Raw genomic sequence first — 22,843 nt, forward strand, 5'->3', positions numbered from 1 at the left:
ATAATACATAAAAAATAGGCAATTTTACAGTAATAAATTTCAAACAGAAAAAAATTATATGGAAACAAATTATTGCTTTTAATTTCCTTATAAATCTAATTAGATTTATTTTCCAATAAAATTAGGTTTATTTTCCTTATAAACCTAATGTTTAATTAATTATAAATATTCACAAATCATTCACACTTTTTAAAAAAATTACAGCATATTCCAATAAAGTAAATTTTTGCGTTTAATAACAAAAAATTTCAAACTTGGTAAAGTAAAATACTCAATATATTTCCTTTTCTTAAAACAAAGAAATACTCACAAAAACTATATTTGAATGAAAATACATAACATCTTTAGCTTTTTTCTTAAGAAAAAAAAATAATTTATTGGAACTATCCCTAATAAAAATACGTAATCATTTCCACTTTTATCGCAAGAAACAAATCTCTACTTAGAATTCTCTTCTATTATTTGATACCATTCTTATGTTCAAAACTAAGACAATAATTGTAGCACCAACATTACCGATACCAGTAAAGCTTTTGATGGGGTAATGAAACTATTCCTGGAAAATATTTCGCTTAACTGAAAGATGAATTTCTAAAAATAATTCCTTTTTCGATATAAATAAAATGACAATGAATGCACATTGAATAATTCGAGGGAAAATGCAGAGAAGACCCTTCTGATATTTATAATATTTTTGCAAATCCCGGTATTATTCCTTACCCTGTGCACATGCTGTGTGTTAAGTGACTTAAAAATACTTTAAACCAAGATTCAGTCACACCACTTGTCTTGCACTGTACAGAAAATTTCCGAATTTCTCACTCTGCTACTTGAAATATGGTTCAGTTTCATATACTTATATACTGAAATTTTTCTCTATCTATTAATTTGCTAAATATTTTACTTCAGAGATAAATATTTGTTATAAATGAATTTTATCATATTCAAACCTTCGGTAAAAAAAGTTTTGAATTAGTTAAATTCCTTCTTCTATCATCAAATACTCTGCACTTAACCCCGCTCATATATTACTCAAACCATTATGCTCAGGTTGTAAACATGGCATTTAAGGAAAACAATTTTTAACAGTTGCCTGAAATTCATACGTTATGTAGTTAAAGTTATAAAAATGCAATTGGACTGTTTCCCTTGGGATTTGGACTAAATGTCTTAGTTTTGAACATTGATATTTTTACAGTAGAATTCAAAATTATTTATAACATACATTTTCCCAACTTTTTATCAAATTAGAATTAAATATCAAAATCAACATGAAACAATTATTGTATAGAAAATGTTAGTAAAGTTGTAAGTTTCTTTTTTTTCTTCACAGGCATGTTCTTGATATATGCATTTACCATATCAAGGTAAGAGTTTTATTTTGACTTCTTAAGAAGAATTAGTGTTTCGTTTGTCGACATACAGTTATTATATTTTGAATTTTTTAAGTCACTGCCAAATTTATCAGCAATAAATTATATTAATGGCGACTTTCAGACTGATACACTGTTTCAGTATTCTGTAATATTTTTTTTATAATAATGAATTCTATTTTTATAGAATCTTATTATTATGGGTTAGTAGGAACATAAACCTGTACTAAATAAAGAAATTGTTCTACAATCACTAAACACTGTGTGGGTAGAATAAATTCTTTATTCCCTTATTGTTCCTTAGATTTAAATTCTATCCATTCTAGAACTGTTAGCATAAAATTTGTTTGAATTAATATTTCTGCAATTGAAATACTGAATATTTTTTCTGTGTACAAGTCTACTCAATTGATGACAGTTTTTAGTGAAATGTCAAATGAAAGCTTTTACCTTAGTATGATGGATGGTGTAATTAAAGATATGATTACATGGAAGAATTTTTTTTCATTTTCTATGCAATAATTGTTTCATATTTATAATAGATTTGTAACCCTGTTTTAAAGGCGATATTGATAAAAGCAGCCCTCGTATTTTTATATTTCAAAGAAAAAAAAAAGAGTCATAAATTTTAAAAAAATCTTTCATACAATCAATGGATGGATTATACTTTCAATATGTTCTTTTCTGCCTGAATTAGCAGAGTATAACAAATTGTAATTTAGGAATTGTAAAAAAGTGCATTATATTACTTAATAATGTAAATTACTACATAGGATAGTGCCATACTAACAATATATTATAGTCAATAATCTGTAAAATTATTGCATTTTTTCGCTCAACATACAGAATTCTAAAACACCGGAAATTGACTTCATAGGTAATGCATATGTTTAACACTATCCACAATCATCTGATTTGGTACTACATTGCTTATTTAGCAAGATAAAAATATGAGTATAACCAATAGAATATCAAAAATTTTATATTTTATCAATTAAATAAATCAAACAAAACAGGACAGAAAATTGTCTTGAAATCATAAAAAGAGGCCAACAAATGTGTCTAAATTTTTTTTCGTTACTCTAACATCACTTCAAGCTAAGATTTATTAAACCATCTTGTAAAAGATCTAGCAAATTTAATTTGTTTGATTTTAGAAAATTCTTGATATCTTACAATTTTGTCTGTACAATTACAATTACAAGTCTGTTAAATTTTATAAATTTAACAATAAATTTTGCAAATTTAGTTAGAAAAAATCTAACTTTTTTTCTCTGTATCTGTGTGTGTAGTGGTACTTAATAAATAAGTTAACATGAATTTCGTAAACAATAAGAAATTGTCTTAATCTGCCTTTCTAGAATTAATGGAAATATAAGGTTTGAAGGCATCTGCCAGATGCCATTTATTGTAAATGTCAGTGCCAGATGTCACTTACAATATTTGATTTAGATAGCATTTAATACATGCATTCCACTGATAAATAAACTTAATGTAAGATCAACTTATATTTAAATGAATTGAAAAATCTTTTACATTTCAGAATAAATAATAGAAATTTATTATATAGTAATCAGATAATTAATTCTATTTTTACTGATTGTGAATGAAAACCAGTAGAATGACAGAAAAATACATAAAATATTCAAGAACTTGATATTTATAATATAATAGGAAGCAAAAATCTCATAAATAAATAAATCAACACATCAAAAACTATACACAAAAAGGGGCTTAGTTAAAAGTAGAGTCATTATTTTGATGTTTAAGTAAACAACGAATATGAAAGATTTCTGGGTAGTGACTTTAAGTAGATATTTGAAAGTGGGCGATATTTCCCTGTGCACCGTTTACTAAGGCATACGCATTATATAGTAGTAAGCATATGTTATTCTCAAATAAACGAGGAAAAATGCATATTATTGCATTGCACTCTAAAGTAAATGGGCTGCCATTTCATGCCATGCACTTTAAAATGCTCGATATTATGAACGGAATTATAATATACAAGTATCACCTTTTATAATGACCATCTGAAAATCTTTAATAAGAAACATTGGGCTTGCAGTAGTTTATTTGCATTCAGTCTAGCGAATCCACTTATATCTCCCCCCTCCACCTTCCCCACAGTTTAGGGTTAGATTTTAATTCTCCTTCAGATAAATAAATCAGATGACCTGAAGAAGGAATGCATTTATTCGAATAATCTCGATATTTCAAAGTTGAAGAAATATCAAGTAATATGTAATGTACCTAAAATGTTTCCAGCCGTTACCAACCGATTCTTTCTATCTTTTATGGTACAGATACGCATCTGAAACACAAACCATTATAAGGTTTGTATTTGTGAATTCTTGTATTAGATTAATAAAAGTTAAAGAAACGAAATTACTTATTATCCAATGTTTCATATTTTTCATAAAATATAACATATTGATTTTTTATATAAAATTAAATCAATACGCTACATCAATTCAATGATGAGATTCGCATATAATAATTACTCAACATCTCTTTTAACCCGTTGCATAACGACTCTGCATTTTTAATACATTTCAATTCTAAAATTGCTATTTCGAGGACCATTTCATTCCTTTTTTAGAATATTAAAAGTTAAAGAAAAAATTAACTCATTATCCAATGTGTTAAGTTTTTCGATAAAAAAAGTAAATAAAATTTTCGTCTTATTTTGTAAAAATAAACCAATGTACCTCGCCAATTCAAGAAATAGATTTACATATAATAATAATTTATGTCTCAAAACTGAAATTGGCATATAAAATTTTCCAAATTAAATTAAAAATAGTACTATACTTTATATTTAATATCTTAAACACCAAGCATTTCTTAAATTTCGATTTCGTGGGATATTTCGTTCATATAAATCCACCATAAAATGTTAAAGAAATTGAAATTACTTTAACTTCCTATGTATTATGTTTTTATAAAATATAATTCTTCATTTTGTGCTCAAAGTAAATCAGCTTATTTGGCCAATTCAGTAAAAAGGGATTCGCATATAATAATTCATATCTTGAAACTCTAGAAATAATCGAATCTGTCACATTAAATCAATAATCGTAGCATTGTTTACTCTTTTGATTAATCGAAAACTCGAAAGCATGAACTGATCCTTTAGCTAATGATCACGAAAGGTTCTTTTCTACATTTGGTACAACGTCTACATTCCTTTTTCTTCATCTGAGGAATGTGAACTTTTGGGATTTTACATAGAAAGTGCTTTCAATTTCCTTACTTACATCTATGTAATAAAAGACATTTATAGTAAGAGAAAAATTTGTTTCAAAATCATGTCTCGATTAAAATAATGCTACATCTAAACGCGTCACTTACTGGTAGGACTGCATAAGCTAACACCGCTTCAAAAAAAATATATACTGTTATATGAGTGCCTTCCTACTCTATTTGGAATGAAATAAATCTATATGTGTACTTCTCCACCTAATCACTCATATAGTAACCGATACTCGAAGGCATTGAATAGCATCCAAAATGTAAATACAGATGTTACTAAGGAATCTTCTAAATCTCTAAAGTGCTTTAAAGTTACTCGTTCCACCAAAAATGAAATGTTTTTACGAATATGTGATGTAATTCATTTAAAGTTTCACTGAATCATTTAGCCTATATTCTAAACCTACGATTTCATCAACATTGTTCATCGCTTGAACATTCTGAAGCAAACTGGCTCGCTTTATAAATGTGAACAATAGATATACCATCGTACAATATTATTAAATCACTCTATTAAGTGATTAAGTACCGTCAAAGCCAAGTTTACAAGTGCTAAGTATCATCAACAATGTTCAGCCATGAACTTTCTGAAGCAAACAGGCTCGCTTGTAAATGTGAACAATGGACATGCCACAGTACAATAACATGAAATCACTCTACCAAGTGGTGGATTAAATCATAGTCGAAGAGTACATGGCGTGTGCATTCAAATTTCAAAATGTCCATGACATCTATTCTTATAAACATTTTCAATAAACCGGTAGAAGTTGAAACTATTTGTGAGCTTTGTTATACAGTATATAGATTGATGTGGAATACAATATAGCTTAAAAGGAAAGCAGTGTATCTTTCCTGGTGCATGTATTTAATTCAATGGACTAGAGCAGTCCGATCTGTGCAGCTGACTTTCGAATTATTTCTAGTACTCATTTTTAGTGTTATTGCTATTCAGATTTTAACCTAATACACCACTTTCTTAGACCAAATAGGCTGTCATTCAGAAACAGGAACTTTGTTACTAACCAATTAACAGGAATATAGAACTTTTGCTTAATAAACTTCTCAATTATCAAAGAGAGGAACGAATGTGCTTCGTTTTTACCTGAGCACATGTTTCGGACTAGCAGCAAAGTTTGTGCTGCTTTAATCAACTTTTTTTATTAACAATGAGTAGAATTTACATTCATTTTAAACAGAGCAAAATTGGTTGTAGTTTGTATGCAAATATACAATGGTCCCAGTGATATGAAAAGCATGGCGTGTGCTGCGAACAGGCACAATGGCTGAAGCTTTATATGTAAAAAGGACTGAAAGCGAGAGATTAATTTTCTTTCAAAGCAGATAAATACTGATGAGTGAGCACGAGTAACAAATCCAAAATGAGGACGTTTAAAATTTTTTAGTCATTTCACTGGAGGCCGTTTTTTTTAAATAAATATGCAAAGAATCTGATCTGTTTCGAACTGGTAAGGTTCAAATAGATTTTCCTTTAGAAATTTATAAAATTGTAAAAATACAAGGAAAAGATACATATTCCATTCAGAAACACGCAATTTGAAACTTGACGGTATAATCATGGACTTGCATGCAAATATGATATGCATGCGTGGAGGACATATTAGGTTCAATCAGAATCCCGCTGTGCGGAAAATCAGAATATAAATTCACGGAACATTGTTGAAGCACTAAAATAGGATATATGAGCAAGGGTCGTAATCAAGTAAAATCGTGTGCTTCAAACTAAACAGTCTGCAAAGGTATAGTTAAGTACTAATATAAAGGAACTTGTTGAATCTAACTCACAAAATCTCTGGATAAGAAGAGTTGGAATGTAATAAACATTAACCATTTAATAAAGGTTCAATGGTTTATTAAATGGTCTAATAAAAGTTTCTTTTTCTAAACTATCTAAACAAAAGGGTAGTTGGTACATGGAGTTAGTACAGAAAAGTTTGTTCCTTGCTCTTTTAAGGATAAATTATAATACAATACACCAAATATTTCTGGCTCATCCAAAGCGATAGAAAATAATGCCACGTTTGAAAAACCAACTTGAGCAATTCATTTCTATCAGACTTGATAATTTGCAATTGATGGTCTAGATTCTACCCTTAAAGAGTTGAAATAAATAAGGGCGCATTTTTTAGAGTAGCAGATATGAAATTTAAGATTCAGACTCTGGCGGAGGCATTAGGAGGTTTGGTATTGCCCCGATTGCTGGAAACAATGACCGTCGGTGAGCCAGGACCGTTGGTCACATTAGCTGGAGCATCGGCTTTTGAAGCACCTTTGTGAGAAGAATCCTGAAAAAAATATAAAAGCATGCCTTAATAAGAGATTTTATATGAGAAATGTAAAATTATTAATGCCTGAATGATTTTGTATTTCTTATCGATGAAATTTACATTCTACCAGAAAACAATGCAAACTGACAATAAAAATAAAATTACTGAATCTAAAAGAATGCATCATTGAACGTGTTTATAAATGTATCTTAAGGAAATCTATGATATTAAACTACTTTCGCTTCAAAATTAGTTTTCCACATAAAATATATTAAGATCGCTCGATAAATAAGAAATAGAAGCAATAAAGATTAAATTTAACTCAGAAAATTTTATCATAACTGTAGAATCATTTGTCTCAGAAAGATTCCAAGCAAAGAGATGGTCTCTCATAAAACTTCTGAGATTTGTAAATCCATTTCGTAATCTCTTTTATCATGTCAACATCCCATCAGAATTTTTTTCTAGGCTTTATTCTATCTAATAAGCTTTACAAAATTATAATATAATATGCCCTGCCTGTAAGCGGTGACTAAAGATATCCCCCTGGAATTGAACGTATGGGTAAATATAGTCATGAGAAATATACATTTAGAAATTCTTTGCCTTTTAGAAATTCTTCTGAGTTGCTTTAATTCTATTTCTCTTCAAAACGATTACCTCCACGGATTGAGTTCAAAGCAATAGTTTTTGTTTCCACTGTGAGCAGAATGATTATTTTCTATGGCACAACATTTTAACTTATCACAACAGCCGAATACATCTGATATCTGAGGACCCAACCCCGACTATGTTTCATCCTGAAGTTTTGAAATGAATGTTTCCGGCTTTTCTAGCCTTTTCCTTTGCATTGATGCTTCGTGATAGCATTTGGTTGTTTGGTTTGCATCTGGCTCTCGGGACTGCAATTGGTTTGTTTAGTTCTCATGAGTGCATTTGGTTTGTTTGGCTCTCGTGGCTGCATTTTGCTTGTATGGCGTGCATTTGGTTCTTGTGACTACGTTTCGTTCTCGTTGGAGCATTTGATTTGTTTCACTTGCATTTGGCACTCGTGGCAGCATTTGACTTGTTTGACCTGCATTTGGCTCTCGTGGCAGCATTTTGTAGTTTGCTTTTTTAGATTTATATATTTAACGATAAATAAATTAATTTTAAGTGTTTAAAACTATATTCTGCTCAAATAAATCAATTACTTTTAAATGCCTGGATAAAATTTAAGTTCATTTAGCAGAACATGGTTGTCTTTCACGTGTCCTTATTTTTTTTTAACTGTGTTTGTTCATGACATTGACCAGTTTGTTCAACGTATTATTTTTAAGACAGTTTTAAATGAGGCGAATATTTTGCTTATCTTTTGTTTTTATTTACACCGAGTAAAAAATTCTCCCGAACTTGTCTACACGAGTGTCCGTCCATTACTTTAAGACAAGATTACATTTACTGATTAGATAATTTTTATTCACAAAAACAGCATGCTAAATAACATGTTAGGTTTTTTCAGGGTAGGAGTTTCTTTCTTTTACATTACTTTTTGTACAGATTTCAATTTCTGAATCTTCATAAGCAATAATTTATATATAAATTCCTAGTTTTCTTCCTTATAAAGAATGATTTGAAAAAGTTTGCTACATCTTGTCTTATAGTAACGTTTCACATTTAGTACTTGTAAATGATATGATAATCATTATTATTGCATATAGATCCCCAAAAGGAAAAAATATTTTTAATATAATATTCTCATCCAGTTAAGATTAGGTAAAGAATACTCAAAATTCATAATACACACATTTGATTTTATCACAAATAATTTATTAGGATTTTAAAATTAATGTGTGGTATTAGACCATTTTCAGAACTAAATAAGGAAGTAAAATGAATTCCCAATAACTTTTACATCATCAGATTAACAATATTTATTTATATTAATTTAAAAGTTATACATCTTTTAAAAACCAACTTAATCTTGGAAAAGTTTAATTTAGTATTTTAAATATTGTTTTATTATAAAACACTTAGCTTTTGCATTTTTCTTTAAAAATTTAAAATGAACTAATATCACATAGAAAAAAAATGATTTAAGAAGTTTTTCATTGATAAAAAAGGCGTCCGTTTTTTTTTTTTTTCTTTTTTTTTTCTTTTTTTTCTTTTTCCAATTTTGAAACACAAACCGCAGAGTACACTTTAAAAAATTACCGGTTTCGGGGCTCTGTGAGCATGTGACCCAGGTTCTCTCTTTCCATCGTTGGATTTTCGAGCTTTCTGAATATACTCTGGGCTAGTTGCTTGACTTCCTAAAATGAAAAATGATAGCAACCTTTATAAGTATGAAAGATAAATTTGTCTTGAAGTTTTTTCATATATATAGATTTAACTGTATCTTTACCTGAAAGCAAAAATTAATTAATTGAAAATTTATTATTCATTAATCAAAGCTTTTAAACACAATACACTATGATCTATAATATTTAATTATTGTTTCTGAACTGAATACAAAAATATTTAAATAGCACTATAAAAACATTAATAATCAATCAGCATCGGCATTGATCGAAATAAGAAACGTCTACTTTGTAAAATAGTTTTACTAAATATTTTGTATCTTATCATTGCAATTTTACTTTAAGTATTGGCCTAGAATTTTAAAATATTCCTTAGCATCTTGTTATACAATTAAATTAGAAGTCATGGGCAAAATTTTAAGAAATGGAGAGTAGACTAAAAAAAATGCATGTAGAAGTGTCTCTAAAGATTAATAAGAATTATTTCCACATCTTTATGTAACTTAAATTAGCCAAAAACTAACACTTGAAAATAACACTTTATCCTAAATCATTAAATTAAATAATTAATTTTAATGTAACTAATCTGCTGAAATAGTTATTAACAGTTAACATTAATTTAGTCCAGTTTTTTTTCTTCCTCGAGATGCAATGATCAAAATTTCTTTGCCAATACAAAAAAAATTTGATATGCAGATATCCATTCATTTGACATAGATTTCAAATATGTATATCAATCTGGACGAGGCTTAGTTTCAATATGAATTATCTACGCTAAATTTACGAAAAATTATCTAAGCTACAATAGTCACCTTTTTGTTAGCTTCTTTTTTTTTTCTGTCTTTCTTTTTTTACAACTCTGAGCAATTAGTCTGTTCCATCCCTTGAACAGACTAAGCGCTGACGTTTTCAATTTGTTCCTTTTGTGCATAGTGGATCATTTCAAAAGAGCCTTCGAGAACCTTAAGCAACTTATAAAGTGTCCTCAAATTTTAGGAGACAGATTTATCGTTTCTGTGTTACACACTACTTTGTACGCCTCACTTTAAAGTTTGTGAAGTAAAAATAAAAATTTGTTCGCTTATTTTTTAATTTATTAAAGTTCTGAAACTTTGTGCGTTTCTTCCGAATTGATTGTACATATGTTCCCTGATAACAATTTTTTTTAATATTGTCGTTAAATAATTGAAACTTAATTTATTAATATTAATTAAATTTCAATCTCATATGTGAGGTGCCATATGGAATAGGATCTGAAAAAAGTTTAATACGAGGTTCCCTAACATATACAATATGGGATCATGAAATTTAACGTTAACCACTAAACACTGAGAAATTGCAAAGATAAGTAAATTTTTAATATAGCGCTTCCATTAAGGCTCTAAAAGCTTTAAGATGAGTTTTTTAATCAAAAATATGGAGGATAAGAGTCAAACAATATAACATTCAAATGCTGAAAGCAAAAATATATAAAATCCAAGTCATACTGAATATAATATGAACTTTTCCAAACTTTCATTAAAAATTTGAGTGATATTATGACTATAATGAAACTTCATTTTAGAATATTCCTACCAGGGTCTATGCTTTGGGGTTTTTTTTAGCTTCTCAGTTTTGATTTTTAAAAAACATTATTTTTTTTTCTCTGCAATAGAAAAGGCTTGCAGTCATAATTTTGTGAATTCCTATCTTTTCTAACTACAGAAATTTCTATCTACTGAAATCTGTGCCTGGAATTTGATGTTAGTCATCATTCCATGTATTACAATCTTCTTCAACACGAGGCACTGTATACAAAATTTTAAATTTGCTAATATAAAAATTAAAAAATAATAAAAATGTATTGTGTCCTTCCAATCAAATTTAATCGAAGAAATTTGGACTGAAGACTGTCGAAATTGAGACTTATACGAATAGACTGTATATAAAACTACAATAGCTCCAAAATTGTTATTTATGTTCGAAGTATTGAAAAACATTACTTTACAAAGAAAAAATTTACAGAAATAATAATTAATGAAAAGTTAATTAATTCATTGCTAGTGTTTTCAGCTAGCAAGTACTTACTAAAATCGATGCACTACAATAGCTCCATATTTAAGATAGACAAAATGTCAAAAGTTATATCACAAAAAAAAACACGTCTATGATAGTTTCCGAACTGACAGTACTGCAATTTTTTACAAAGTGACCAACTGCGATGTCAACGTGGCCTATTTCTGATTCTTCTTTACCATACCACTGTCATTCAAAACTCATTATCTCTCATAGTATTTTCGATTATTCTATTTTTTACCACTGCTTTTTTCCATTTATATTTCCCACTGACAAATATAAGGATCCCATTTTCTAATCAAACATTGCCAAAAAATCAAGACATGATCAAGACAAAGATAGGAATGATCAGACAAATGTTGTCAAGATCCTGTTCTGTATGTACTGCACAGTGCTTTTTTTCATTTTAAAAACAACCCATTTTTCAAATATACATGAGAAGCGATTATTACATTTAGATAAATAATTTTGCGCAACGGAATACATCCAGAAAAATATTTAAGCTGAAACTATTTTTTCTGATATCTTTTCAGACATTATTGGATTTAATAATCTTATCGGTACAACGAAATACAGTCTGAAAATTTTAGAAACAGTACGACAATAAAATCAAAATCAAATCAAATCAAAAATGCGCCATCTACTATTATCTTTATTTATAGGATTGAAATTCGTTCTATTAAGGCTACCTATTACTGATAAACAGTAAAATTAGACCGGTTTTTTAAGAAATAAATACAAAAAAGTCGAAATTAATGCCCTGATTTTAAAGACCAAATAATAACTATATTTATTTGTGGCATACATAATTCAAGAAGTAATATCTTTACATTTTGAAGCGTCAAAAATTTTTGATATGCGTTCCTCTTTTACAAGGCTTAGATTAAATCTGTAACGTAATTCTTATCAAACCTTCTGAAGCATTTCTCTGCTGATATTGGCAATAATAGCTATGTATTGGGCTTTTAAGTCAGTAATACCTTATGGGCGGGGAGGTTCTACTTCAGTACCATAGATTGATCACTCAGGTGACAGGGTTTATAATTATTAGCGCGGCAACATTGATCCCCAGATCACACTTCACGTGATTTTTTGTGAGTTTTTTTAGAAGATCCACATGTATGTAATTCAATACTCAATGACCATAAATCATTTGAAAGCTACTGTTATTACTAACACCGACTGAGGCAATTTGTAGAAGACTTAGCAAGAATTGCATTACAAATTTTATGCATGCCATGTAACAAAAGAATAGCATATTAAATTTTTGTGATAATTCCATTCAAAACTTTAATATATTTCCTCTTTAAGCATATATCTTCCATATAATTATGTGTTAAATGGGGCATTATTATCGTGAATTATAATTTGTCTTACATTTATTATATTATATAAATAATATTCAAGTTATTGTGAAACTGCATACTTCATAGGAAAGCAATTTAAGAAAACTCACATTACCACATATTATGCATTATACCACAATGGCCAAATCGCTTAACTGCATGAAAAAAAATATTTCTACAAAAATATTTCAGTATGTGTGATTGTTTTAATTCTTAAAATATCCCTGTATTTAAGAGTTTTATTTTTAAATAAAATATTTTATTATAATTTAACAGTATCTAAATTAATTCACAATATTTCAACCATTTAAATTACACATCGTAAATAATTTAATATATTGTATCACCACGTAAAATTTCTTACTTAACAAAAATAAGCGTAATAAGGGTAAATAATTTTATCTAAATAACTTTGTGCTGTTTGAAAAAATAACACTGCTAAACTATATAATTGCGTAAATCCAATTTGAAGGATTTTTCATCAAAATAAATGCTATTTCATTTTTATGTTTTGATTTTAAAAGCCATATCTATTTTTTTTTCCTTTGTAAAGATGTTGTAATTCATATACAACTGCTATTTAAAATTCCTGAAGTGACTACTGACATGCGGTTAAAAGATATGATAAATAAATTTTATTCTAAAATACTCTGCATTTTTTAAAAATTAAATTAATTAAAGTAATAGTTGGTAAGATTATGAAAATTGTTTTCACCTAAAATTTGTAAAATGTTATTTGCAGAATTGATTGATATAAAATTTCAAGTAGTAAAAACACAAATTAATACAAAAAAAACTATCACAGCAAAATTTAAATAGGTAAAAAGTAAATTGTTTTCAATGTAATTTTTGTTTCAATTTAAATAAAGGAGTAAAACTTCATTTTGCAAAAGATTTTCTAAATTTTTAATAAAGAGATGTTCTAAAAACACATCGACAGTAAATTCTTTCTGGAAATATAAACCAAGTGCTATTTATAAGTAGTAAATTTTAAGAGATTACTTCAATAGTAGTTCTTTTTTATAAATAAACAAATCAATTATAAAAAACTTAAAATTTTACAACATAACATAATTTTTAAAACGTAAAAATTTACTTAAAATTTTTACTACCTACTTGCAAGTGATGCAAATGAAATGTTGCATCACTGCATGTTTCTAAATTGTTAGAGAAAGATATATTCTTCCACCTGAAAAAATGCTCCAAATGACTTTAAAAATTATATTTTATGATTCAGTCAATAAATGTACATATAAGAAATTTATGGAATTTAAATTTTTATACAGTTCTCCAGTCATATTAAATAAAATATTCTTGACACGCTAACAATTTTTAAAAAAAAAGAGCCTCCTCTCTTCTACACCTAAATCAATCGAGTTATGAAGCTTTGAGTACCACTATTTTAGACAGCCTCAACGTCTGCCTCAAAGAGGATCGCACAGTTAAAGACTTCCGTTTCCTTGAAAATGCAATTCATTTTTTTAATAACGGAATTCAGAGCTTTATAATTCGAACAATTTTGATTGTAAAGGAGGAGATAGGTATGTAGGTAGGTACGTAAGGTTTATTGGCACAAGGGACATATGAGGCCATACTGCACCAGTCATTTGCTTTAGTTTAAGAACATTTTCAATGAATTATAAATAAGCGTCAACTGAGATAAAATGCATAAAATATAAAAGATGTAGCAATCAACTGATAAAATTTTAAAATTTCCGAATCACAGAAGAAAAACAATGTTGAAACAAACTAAAAGTGTTAGGTTAATGATACAACTCCATAATGAAACATTGACAGACAGCTAGATGGAAGTAAAAAGGTGGATAGCTTTTAAAAAGTTAAAAATATTTGGGTGGTATTTCTCACCCACCCGGTCTGCTAGAGTTAAGGATGATGTATTGAAAAAACTAACACGATGGGAATTGTAAGAAGGGCATTCAATTAAAATATGATTAATGCTTAGATCAACGCGACACGTCTGACACTTTGGGGCCCTTTCGCCTAAGATGAGATGTTTGTGAGTACAGCGAATGCGTCCTATACGGAAGCGTGTTAACTTGACATAAACCTAGCGCAACCTCGCGTATAGGAAGAGTTGGCCAAGTAGCAATGGTCGGCTTAAAGGAGGAGATATTTTTGGTTTAAAATGCTAGTATACCAAGAATATTTTACTAACTATGACTAGTAGGATAAAAAAAATAGTATAAAAATTCTGTTTTATTTTTCAGAATATATTTTTGACAACATAAGGCATATAATTCTTTGCGTCACTTAAAGCATCCTTCCATGTGGAACTATAAGTCCCTTTCTAACGGTTTAGAAATTAGCTATTGACACTATTAGAGTTTCACCATCCGAATAATCTTATTTAGTCAGTTTTCATTATTTCACGTTAGCTTTCATTATAATTTTCACTCAGCCTTATGGATTTATTGCAAGATAACAAAATTATGATATGGACTTATCTTTCAAGGAAAACTATAGGTTAGACTGTAAAGGAACTATATTTTTAACCTTTTAATTTTCTGATAAATAATAACACACGTATTATTGTACGTCTACACGTACGTATAACACACTTCCTTTGTCTACTGATGGTGATCTACAGGTTGGGCCAGTTGATCAAGGTAAATATATGAATGGAGGAAAATAGCCATTACAAATTTTTAAAACAACACCAGTTTTCTATAGAAAGAAACCTAGCGAGAATGAATGGTGCATTTATAACGCGTGTTTGTTTGAAAATGAAATGCACTAGTACCATAGAGGGTGATTTGTTGCTCGAAAATATCTCGACCAAGTACCATTTTATATTTTCTGAACTGGAAAATCACCGTCCTAATCATTGTACTGTAGAAAAATCCCGAACAATCTCCTATCTGACATGCTTTGTGTTTAATGTATTGGAAATCATAAATAGCATTATACTTGTTATTTTCTAAAATTCATATCTGAAAAGAATCTCTCTTGTTGCACAGCTTTCTGATTGGCGATTTACCCATACCTTGCATAGTTTTTGAGAGGAACGCGAACTCATATTTTTTCTACAAACAACGCTTAACAAATTTGATCCAAATAGGCATTCCTTAAATGACGATAACTGCAGGCATTAGACAAACAAGGAGTTGAAAAAGGACTTAACTAATAAACTCCCTTTGTTGCAACACTTTTGAGTATATTATTACGCATTAATAGTTGTTTAATGTTTAAGTATTGTTCTCAGCGCTTACGATTTTACAATTTGTTTTCTTTGCCCTCCATATTCTTAATATTATTTTTTACTCTTCAGTCCATTAATAAATGCGTGTTTTAAAATTACCTTACTTTCTAACATTCTATACTTTTAAATATTTATTGTATTTTAAAGTCTCCTTTTTATGAAAAATATGGAACCATGGGCGCAATTTTCCTCTCAAACTCATGACCAGATTGCTCATCTAATAAAAATCAAATGGGTTTTAAAATTATCGAAGCAATGTATTGCCCAATGGCAATTTAATGTTGTCAACTGTATAAAGTTTCAGACTCTAAGAAATCAGAAATTGAATAAAAATTCGATTGCAAACTTCATCTAGATGAATATAAAACAACTCAGTTTAAATAAGAGGGTATATAATAGACAATTTTGATAGATTCATAAAATATTCAAACGTAAATTTTTTTTCTAAGATAGCCAAATACTTTTTACTCTCATTTGATTAATTTTTAAAAATTTTAATTCAATCCTAACAACTTCATAAGTTGTTATAAAAAACGAAGAAGTGTTAATCCAGCTTAATATCAATGCATGCATACATTCACAATGCTAAATATTTTGAGCATTACATTAGTTGATTCAGTATTCCTTTCTTTTCTCATTCCCTCCCCCTTTTTTTAAAAAAATTTTGTTTTATCTAATTTTTATCAATTTTAATATAAAAAAGCGACAATTGTGAGTGTTAATCTTACCATTGATTAACACTCACAAATCTTAACAAAACCACCGAATGAACCTGATTCAAGTACGTTTGATTAGTCTGTATCTTATGCAAAAGAAATCCGAATAATTTTCGAGTTTTGGAGGTTTATGGTGTAAGAAACGCATATGATTTTGTTACTCCAAATACACTGCCACTCTAGTCATTTTTTAAAATGGTGTATTCTTACCATAAAAGTTAGAGGGAATTTTTCGTGTAATATTTAAAATGTTAAATTGATTATATTTTGTAAGTGGGAAAAGGATAGTGCTAATCACGTTTGAATTAGCATCATACAGTGGAATTAGTGTCATAATAAAAGCGATGAGTAGTATTGTCTGATGTAGTAACTTCAAGCCAAAACTTCAGGTAAAATTTTGGTTTATACCAACGTATTTATTAAAATACGAAGCTGTAATGGGAAAAAAATTGGCCCACATTTTCGTTTCTTTTGAAGGGAAACCTGGAAAATATTTAGAGCCCAGAAAAACTAAAGCGAAAAATTCATTATTAAATGTAATTTAATATTTTTTGAATATCTGATAAGAGATTGGAACCGAATAATACTCGTAACTGTTTCTGATTCTGATTCACAGCTACAAGATCAAGAAAGCTCTGTGAAATCGATGATGATAAATATTCATAAATCTATGTCGTATAAGTATACATCACGGTTTTATATTTTATTTATCGGAAACTGGATTTACATGGGTTTTGTATAGATGAGTTACGTTAAGAAAAAAATACAACTTAGGTTTATTCTGTTCAAAATGCAGGTAAATTACTTGTAAGCACGTAATATCTTCCATCGCCTCTAAATTATCAAATTAAAATAAGAATATGAAATAGTACATTTGCTTTGCGCAAATACACATTAAATATGATATTCCATATTCCATAGCAGCATATATTCTTCTTCCGTTCGAATGGAAGAATAGAGTATAAATTATTGATTACAATACGCCACAATACTGCTCTTTTCCAATAAAAAAGATACGTGAAATGACTCACCCATTAAATAAAGGCATCTCGTAATTTGAGAAGTCTGAAATGATGCCTTCGTAAGAAGAAGGAGTTATATCCCAAAGTATGGATGCGCTATAAAAATAATAATTTTTTCGATTCAGAAACTTTTCGCTCGGCATTTCTCATCGAATCTTTCGTTAGAATTTCCAAAGTTTTCGTACATTTACAACTGTTTTCTATTCACGTAATGCACATCAAAATGTTTTTCAGAGAAATTTTATGGGAAAGGCTGCTGAAAATTGTTATAAAAATTGTTATACTGAAATTGTAATATAAAAAAAATTTAAGTAACAAGTTATACATAAGGAATCTGAAAAGATGGGTTTTCTAAAGCGCGTGCATTTTTTCAATCGCAGATAAAGTAATTTTTATTTTCTTTAATTTGTGTGTGTGTGTGTGTGTGTGTGTGTGTGTGTGTGTGTGTGTGTGTGTGTGTGTGTGTGTGTGTGTGTGTGTGTGTGTGTGTGTGTGTGTGGCAACTACTACATTTTTCACATTTTTCATACTATAAATCACAATAAATCTCAGTAAAGTTTTTAAACACCTTAACTAGGACAAACTTTTAATTTGAATATCTAGATTGTAATCCACTGAATAGTCAAGGAAAAGCATTTTTGGGGAGAAGAAGTTTATGATTATGTTAATTATGATTAAGTTATGATTAAGACTTCTTGATTAAGTTATTAATCAGCAATATTTACAACTTTGAAGTCAAGCGGATTTCTGTATGTTTTTCTCCAAGTAAAAGTTAACTGTGGGCTAATTTCTTATAAAAGGTCTCCTTGACATTTATTATACTCTTCCCTTATACATTAAAATGAAGTCAAACTTTTATTATATCTCAGATATTGTCTATACTTATATACTATTTAGTTACCACGATCGAAATATCTTCAGTTGCTTATGGCGAATCTAAACTAACTTGAGTTAAATATGTGGTGTGGGAGAAGATATTTTGTTAACCCTGAGACCGTATGGGGAAACTGACGTTCATTTGAATTTAATTTCCTGCAACCAGTCTGATAACAAGTGGAATTCTTGGCTAAAATGAATATCACTCTACCAATAATGAAATAATATTAATAAACAGAACAGCCAAAGGATACAACTCATAAACATTTTCCTATTTCTTATTCTTCGACTACGAATTGTTGAATCCTTTAAGCTGCTAATAGAAAATTCAGGAATAAATTTTGTTTATAAAATTTCTGATATTTTGTCCTGAGATTGGAACTTGTACAACATTAGAAAAAAATATGGCATAGAATCATTGCCAAAAAATAAAATCATTTTTAGCTATACGAGATTGTTTGAGTTCAGATAAGGCTCAAAACTTGAAGTGTTATTGTATAAACTATCCATTTCAGTTTTATGTCAAAGTAAAAATTGTCATAATATCTTTTATTAGATGCAAAATATTTTTATGTTATCTTGTATAAAAAATTTTCCTTCTATGAAAATCGAGTTATTAAGTAAAAGTCGCATTACTTTTGAAAAATGCTTACATAATTTTGCAAGCATAAAACGGATATATTTTCATCGTTTTTCCTAGATTATTCAAAATTCCTTTAACATTTCTCTTTTCAAAATATTTTGTTAGACAGTATTTTTTCTTCAACTCTTAAAGATGTGAATAATGGATTAAAAGTAATTAAGAAAGTAATTTTTCTTTTACTAATGAAAAAAATCATTCGTTCATTAATATACTAAGCAATCAAAATATACTATAATGGAAAGATTACCATTCCTGGAGTAAGTAGTCTAGTTACTGCACTATGAAGTATAGCGAAGGTTCTTCCAGTTGAAACAAATCACTAATGATTTTGTTCGGGAAAAAATAGAGATCCAATCACATTAAAAACAAATTTTCTTATTTATGAGCGATATTGATTTAGAACCTGACGTCACTAATTGTGATCTGCAATCCATTTACTGCAATTAATTCTCCCTTTACATTTGAAATTCATTTAGCAGACATGAATTTATTAGCAAACCAAAAATCATTAGAAATAATGGTCTCCAGCATAAAGCTGCTTTTAGGTCACAGCAGAAATGGTTAAATCTCTAATATTCTCGCAGTCTTTGCTCAGATATCGACCTATATTAACGGTTCATTATTTGACAAATTGTTTTTCGAGTCAAAAAGGATATCGGCATGCTGTCAACTATTTTGAAGAAGTTATTGGATGAGTGATAATTTGAAATCAATAGAGAAATAGAGCATCATTTTTCTATCTATTATGCGAATTTATCTTGAAGGGCATTTATTAATAATTAAACTCAGATTTTGAAAGAAAATCAGTAGCTCACCGGTGCAAATATAAGCAGTCAGAAAGTCAGAAAAAAAGGTTCTATTTAGTAATATCCAAGAGAAAAAAAAATCATTTAAAATGTAAGGAATGTGTACAAACTTATTAGCAAGAGAAAAGTAAACCTTGAATCGAAAGAAAAAGATAACTTTCTTTTTTTGTTCGAGCATTTAGGAGAATTACTTTTCTCTCATAATGGCTCGGGAGGTTTCATACAAACAGTTCGGAATATTATTTGTTCATTTAAAGAGATCTGGTAATGAAACAGAAATAGTTATTTAAAATGAAAAGTCTGGGTGCAGGCATATAAGCAAAAGAAAAGTAAACAGTTTAGTCTATAATTTTTTTTGTTTGATACGTAATAAAAACTATTCTGCTGCCATAATGGCTCAAGGAATTTTATGCAAACATTTCGGGTTACCATTTTTTTTAATGAAAGCTGATTATGAACTAAGGATCAAACAATTTTTTTTTCAGAAACATAATGTAACAGCAAATTTCGAAAAACAGGGGCCTCATTTAATATACGTCGTACAGAATACTGCATATTGTATAATTTTTATGTACAATATTTTATATATATTGCGGTAAATATTTCAACCACAAAAAAAATATAATTCCTAGAAAATATCTCGAACAATCTATAAAGTAAAGAAGTCTTTTGAGTTGGATAAAAAGACTATAGTTACAATGTTCTAAAATCAACAAGACTATAGTTCTAAGATCATAACAAGACTATAGTTAGATGTTCTAAGATCAATGGAATTAAATTTCTTTATAGTAATTCTTAATATATTAACTATCTACAGATGAGTGGGCACCTCAAGTATGAGAATGTGAAGATGGTCGTCTCAATACGTAAGGTCGTCTGCTTGTATGAGAATAGTAGTAAGGTTGGAAAATATATCCTCTATTACGTTCTATTTGTGAGAACGTATTCATAATGAATAATATTTTGCTCAAATCACAGCTTCCGAACTCTCACAGTACTGTCATTCAAGTTGTACCATATGGCTTAAGGCAAGGGCAAAACATTTCTTTATAATTGTCTCATTATACTGTTTCAAGGGCAAAAACAAAATTGTGATTGTTTTATTAAATTCCAGTATTTTTTATATTCAACGCTCCAGTCGACTTCTTTTTGACTTACTTAGACAGAACAATTAAAACTAAGTTTTAAATAAGGATAGATAAAACTCAGTTTAATCAGAAATTCGATTTTCTTGATCGGCATTTTACAAGATCCTAATAAAATTTTTAATGGATCAAAAAATTCTTGCGTTGTTTTAAGTTCTCTTAGTAAGAAACATTCACTGATTTCCATAGTTTACTTGGATGTTTCTTCTATTAATAATCCAAGGAATTTAAATTTTATAAAGAAATGCTGTTGGTATAACTATGTCATTAAATGCAAAAAAGTATATTAAAATAATATTATATTAATACAGCCATTCTCGACTTTTTAATGGCAAAACACAATTATTAGATTCAGAAACGCGAACATAAATAAGTAGCCATAGAATTTTATTTGACGCCACGTAAACACAAATAAGTATTTATTATATTTTATCTAAAGCAATGTAAACATTTATTAGATTTTATCTAGCGCAACATAAATATAAATAAGTCTTTATTAGATTTTATCTAAAGCAATATAAACATAAATAAATATTCATTAATATTATCAAACATGCTCCTTTGCTGTACATTATGGAAGAAAATCAAACTGCTTTCAAAAGCCTTTGAATAGCTTTTGTTTGTCGGATTCCATTCAAAATTTTAATCATTTAATTAATTTGTTTCTTAGTTATCACTGGACTTTGAAGCAATAGAATAATAATTATTTTAATATTTTTTTCAAAACTGTTGTTTCTCTATCATAAAACGTCAGGGTAATATATTGATGTCTCTAGTTAATATCATAAGTAAGCCTCATATAGTGTTTTTATAATAAACTTTAGTCTAATTAATAACTTAGTATACTATAATGGCTTTCTGTCATTAAATGCACTCTTTTCATTCTTTTGCTAAACTTTTATGCTTATTCATAGAATAAGTATAAATTCATAGGGTTTCACTGATCCCATGTAGAATGAAACGTAATTTTCTTATATGTATTGTATTAAACTCAACTCTAAACAGTTCAATAAAATCTTGGTACATATTTGAAAGCAGATTCCGAGATTAAAATTAGAGACTTTCATTTCATAAGATGTTTTTTTTAAATGTTTTTTTAAAAAGTTTTTTAAAAAGAAATTAAATTTCCTGTAAATTACCACAATGAACAAATCACAATTCAAATACTAATTTATATTTGGGAATAACTCTATAGGGATATTGAAATCCAATTAAGTCTAAAAGTTAAATATTCTGAGTACTCATATTGTATTTATTTGTTTCCTCTAATTTAAATTCAACGTTTTTCGGAGATTGTAGAGTTCAGGGATTTTTCAAATAGCTTTCTCTCTTATTATTGCTTGATGAAATATTTAGCAGACACATTTTGATAAAAAATTCTTTTCACTTACTGTTAGATTTTAATATGGGTCTTTGACTTAGATACAGATAAATTGCATCAAATTGTTACTATAAATGATTATCAAATTTCGCTATAAATGAACGACATTACTTAAAATTTGAAATATCCTTTATTTTACTAAACAAATAGCTTTAAATTTAAGCTTTAACTGTTTCTAATTTGTTTGCTTTTTCAAAATTTTTAACATAAATTAAATAAAATTGAAAGTTTCTATGAAAAAATTTTAAAAGAAAGATTTCAGCGTAATATGAATAACAAGTTCGCTAAATAAGCTAAAAAATACAGATTATGTCTGATATTGGTAATTTTTACTCATATGTTTTATTTTTTCAAATGAAAGAATAAAAGAAATATAGTAAGTAGTATTTATGATAATTTAAATAAAATTAGCATATATTTGTTTAGAAAAAATATTAGCTT

The 22,843-nt window shown here is 28.3% G+C and overlaps 1 protein-coding gene across 1 annotated transcript in view; it reads right to left on the bottom strand.

The window, feature by feature from the left end:
- Window positions 1-176: 176 nt before the first annotated feature.
- LOC129960736 (uncharacterized) overlaps window positions 177-22,843 on the bottom strand; it is a 120,359-nt gene continuing 97,692 nt past the window's right edge. Inside the window, exons 5-6 of the mRNA XM_056074347.1 lie at window positions 9,107-9,204; window positions 177-6,931 (exon numbers count right to left, since the gene is read on the bottom strand). Of these exons, the coding sequence (XP_055930322.1) occupies window positions 6,800-6,931; window positions 9,107-9,204 (230 nt within the window). The 3' untranslated portion in view covers window positions 177-6,799. The remainder of the gene's footprint in view (window positions 6,932-9,106; window positions 9,205-22,843) is intronic.

This window comes from Argiope bruennichi, chromosome X2 (genome assembly GCF_947563725.1).
Source record: "Argiope bruennichi chromosome X2, qqArgBrue1.1, whole genome shotgun sequence".
Lineage (NCBI taxonomy): Eukaryota > Metazoa > Arthropoda > Arachnida > Araneae > Araneidae > Argiope > Argiope bruennichi.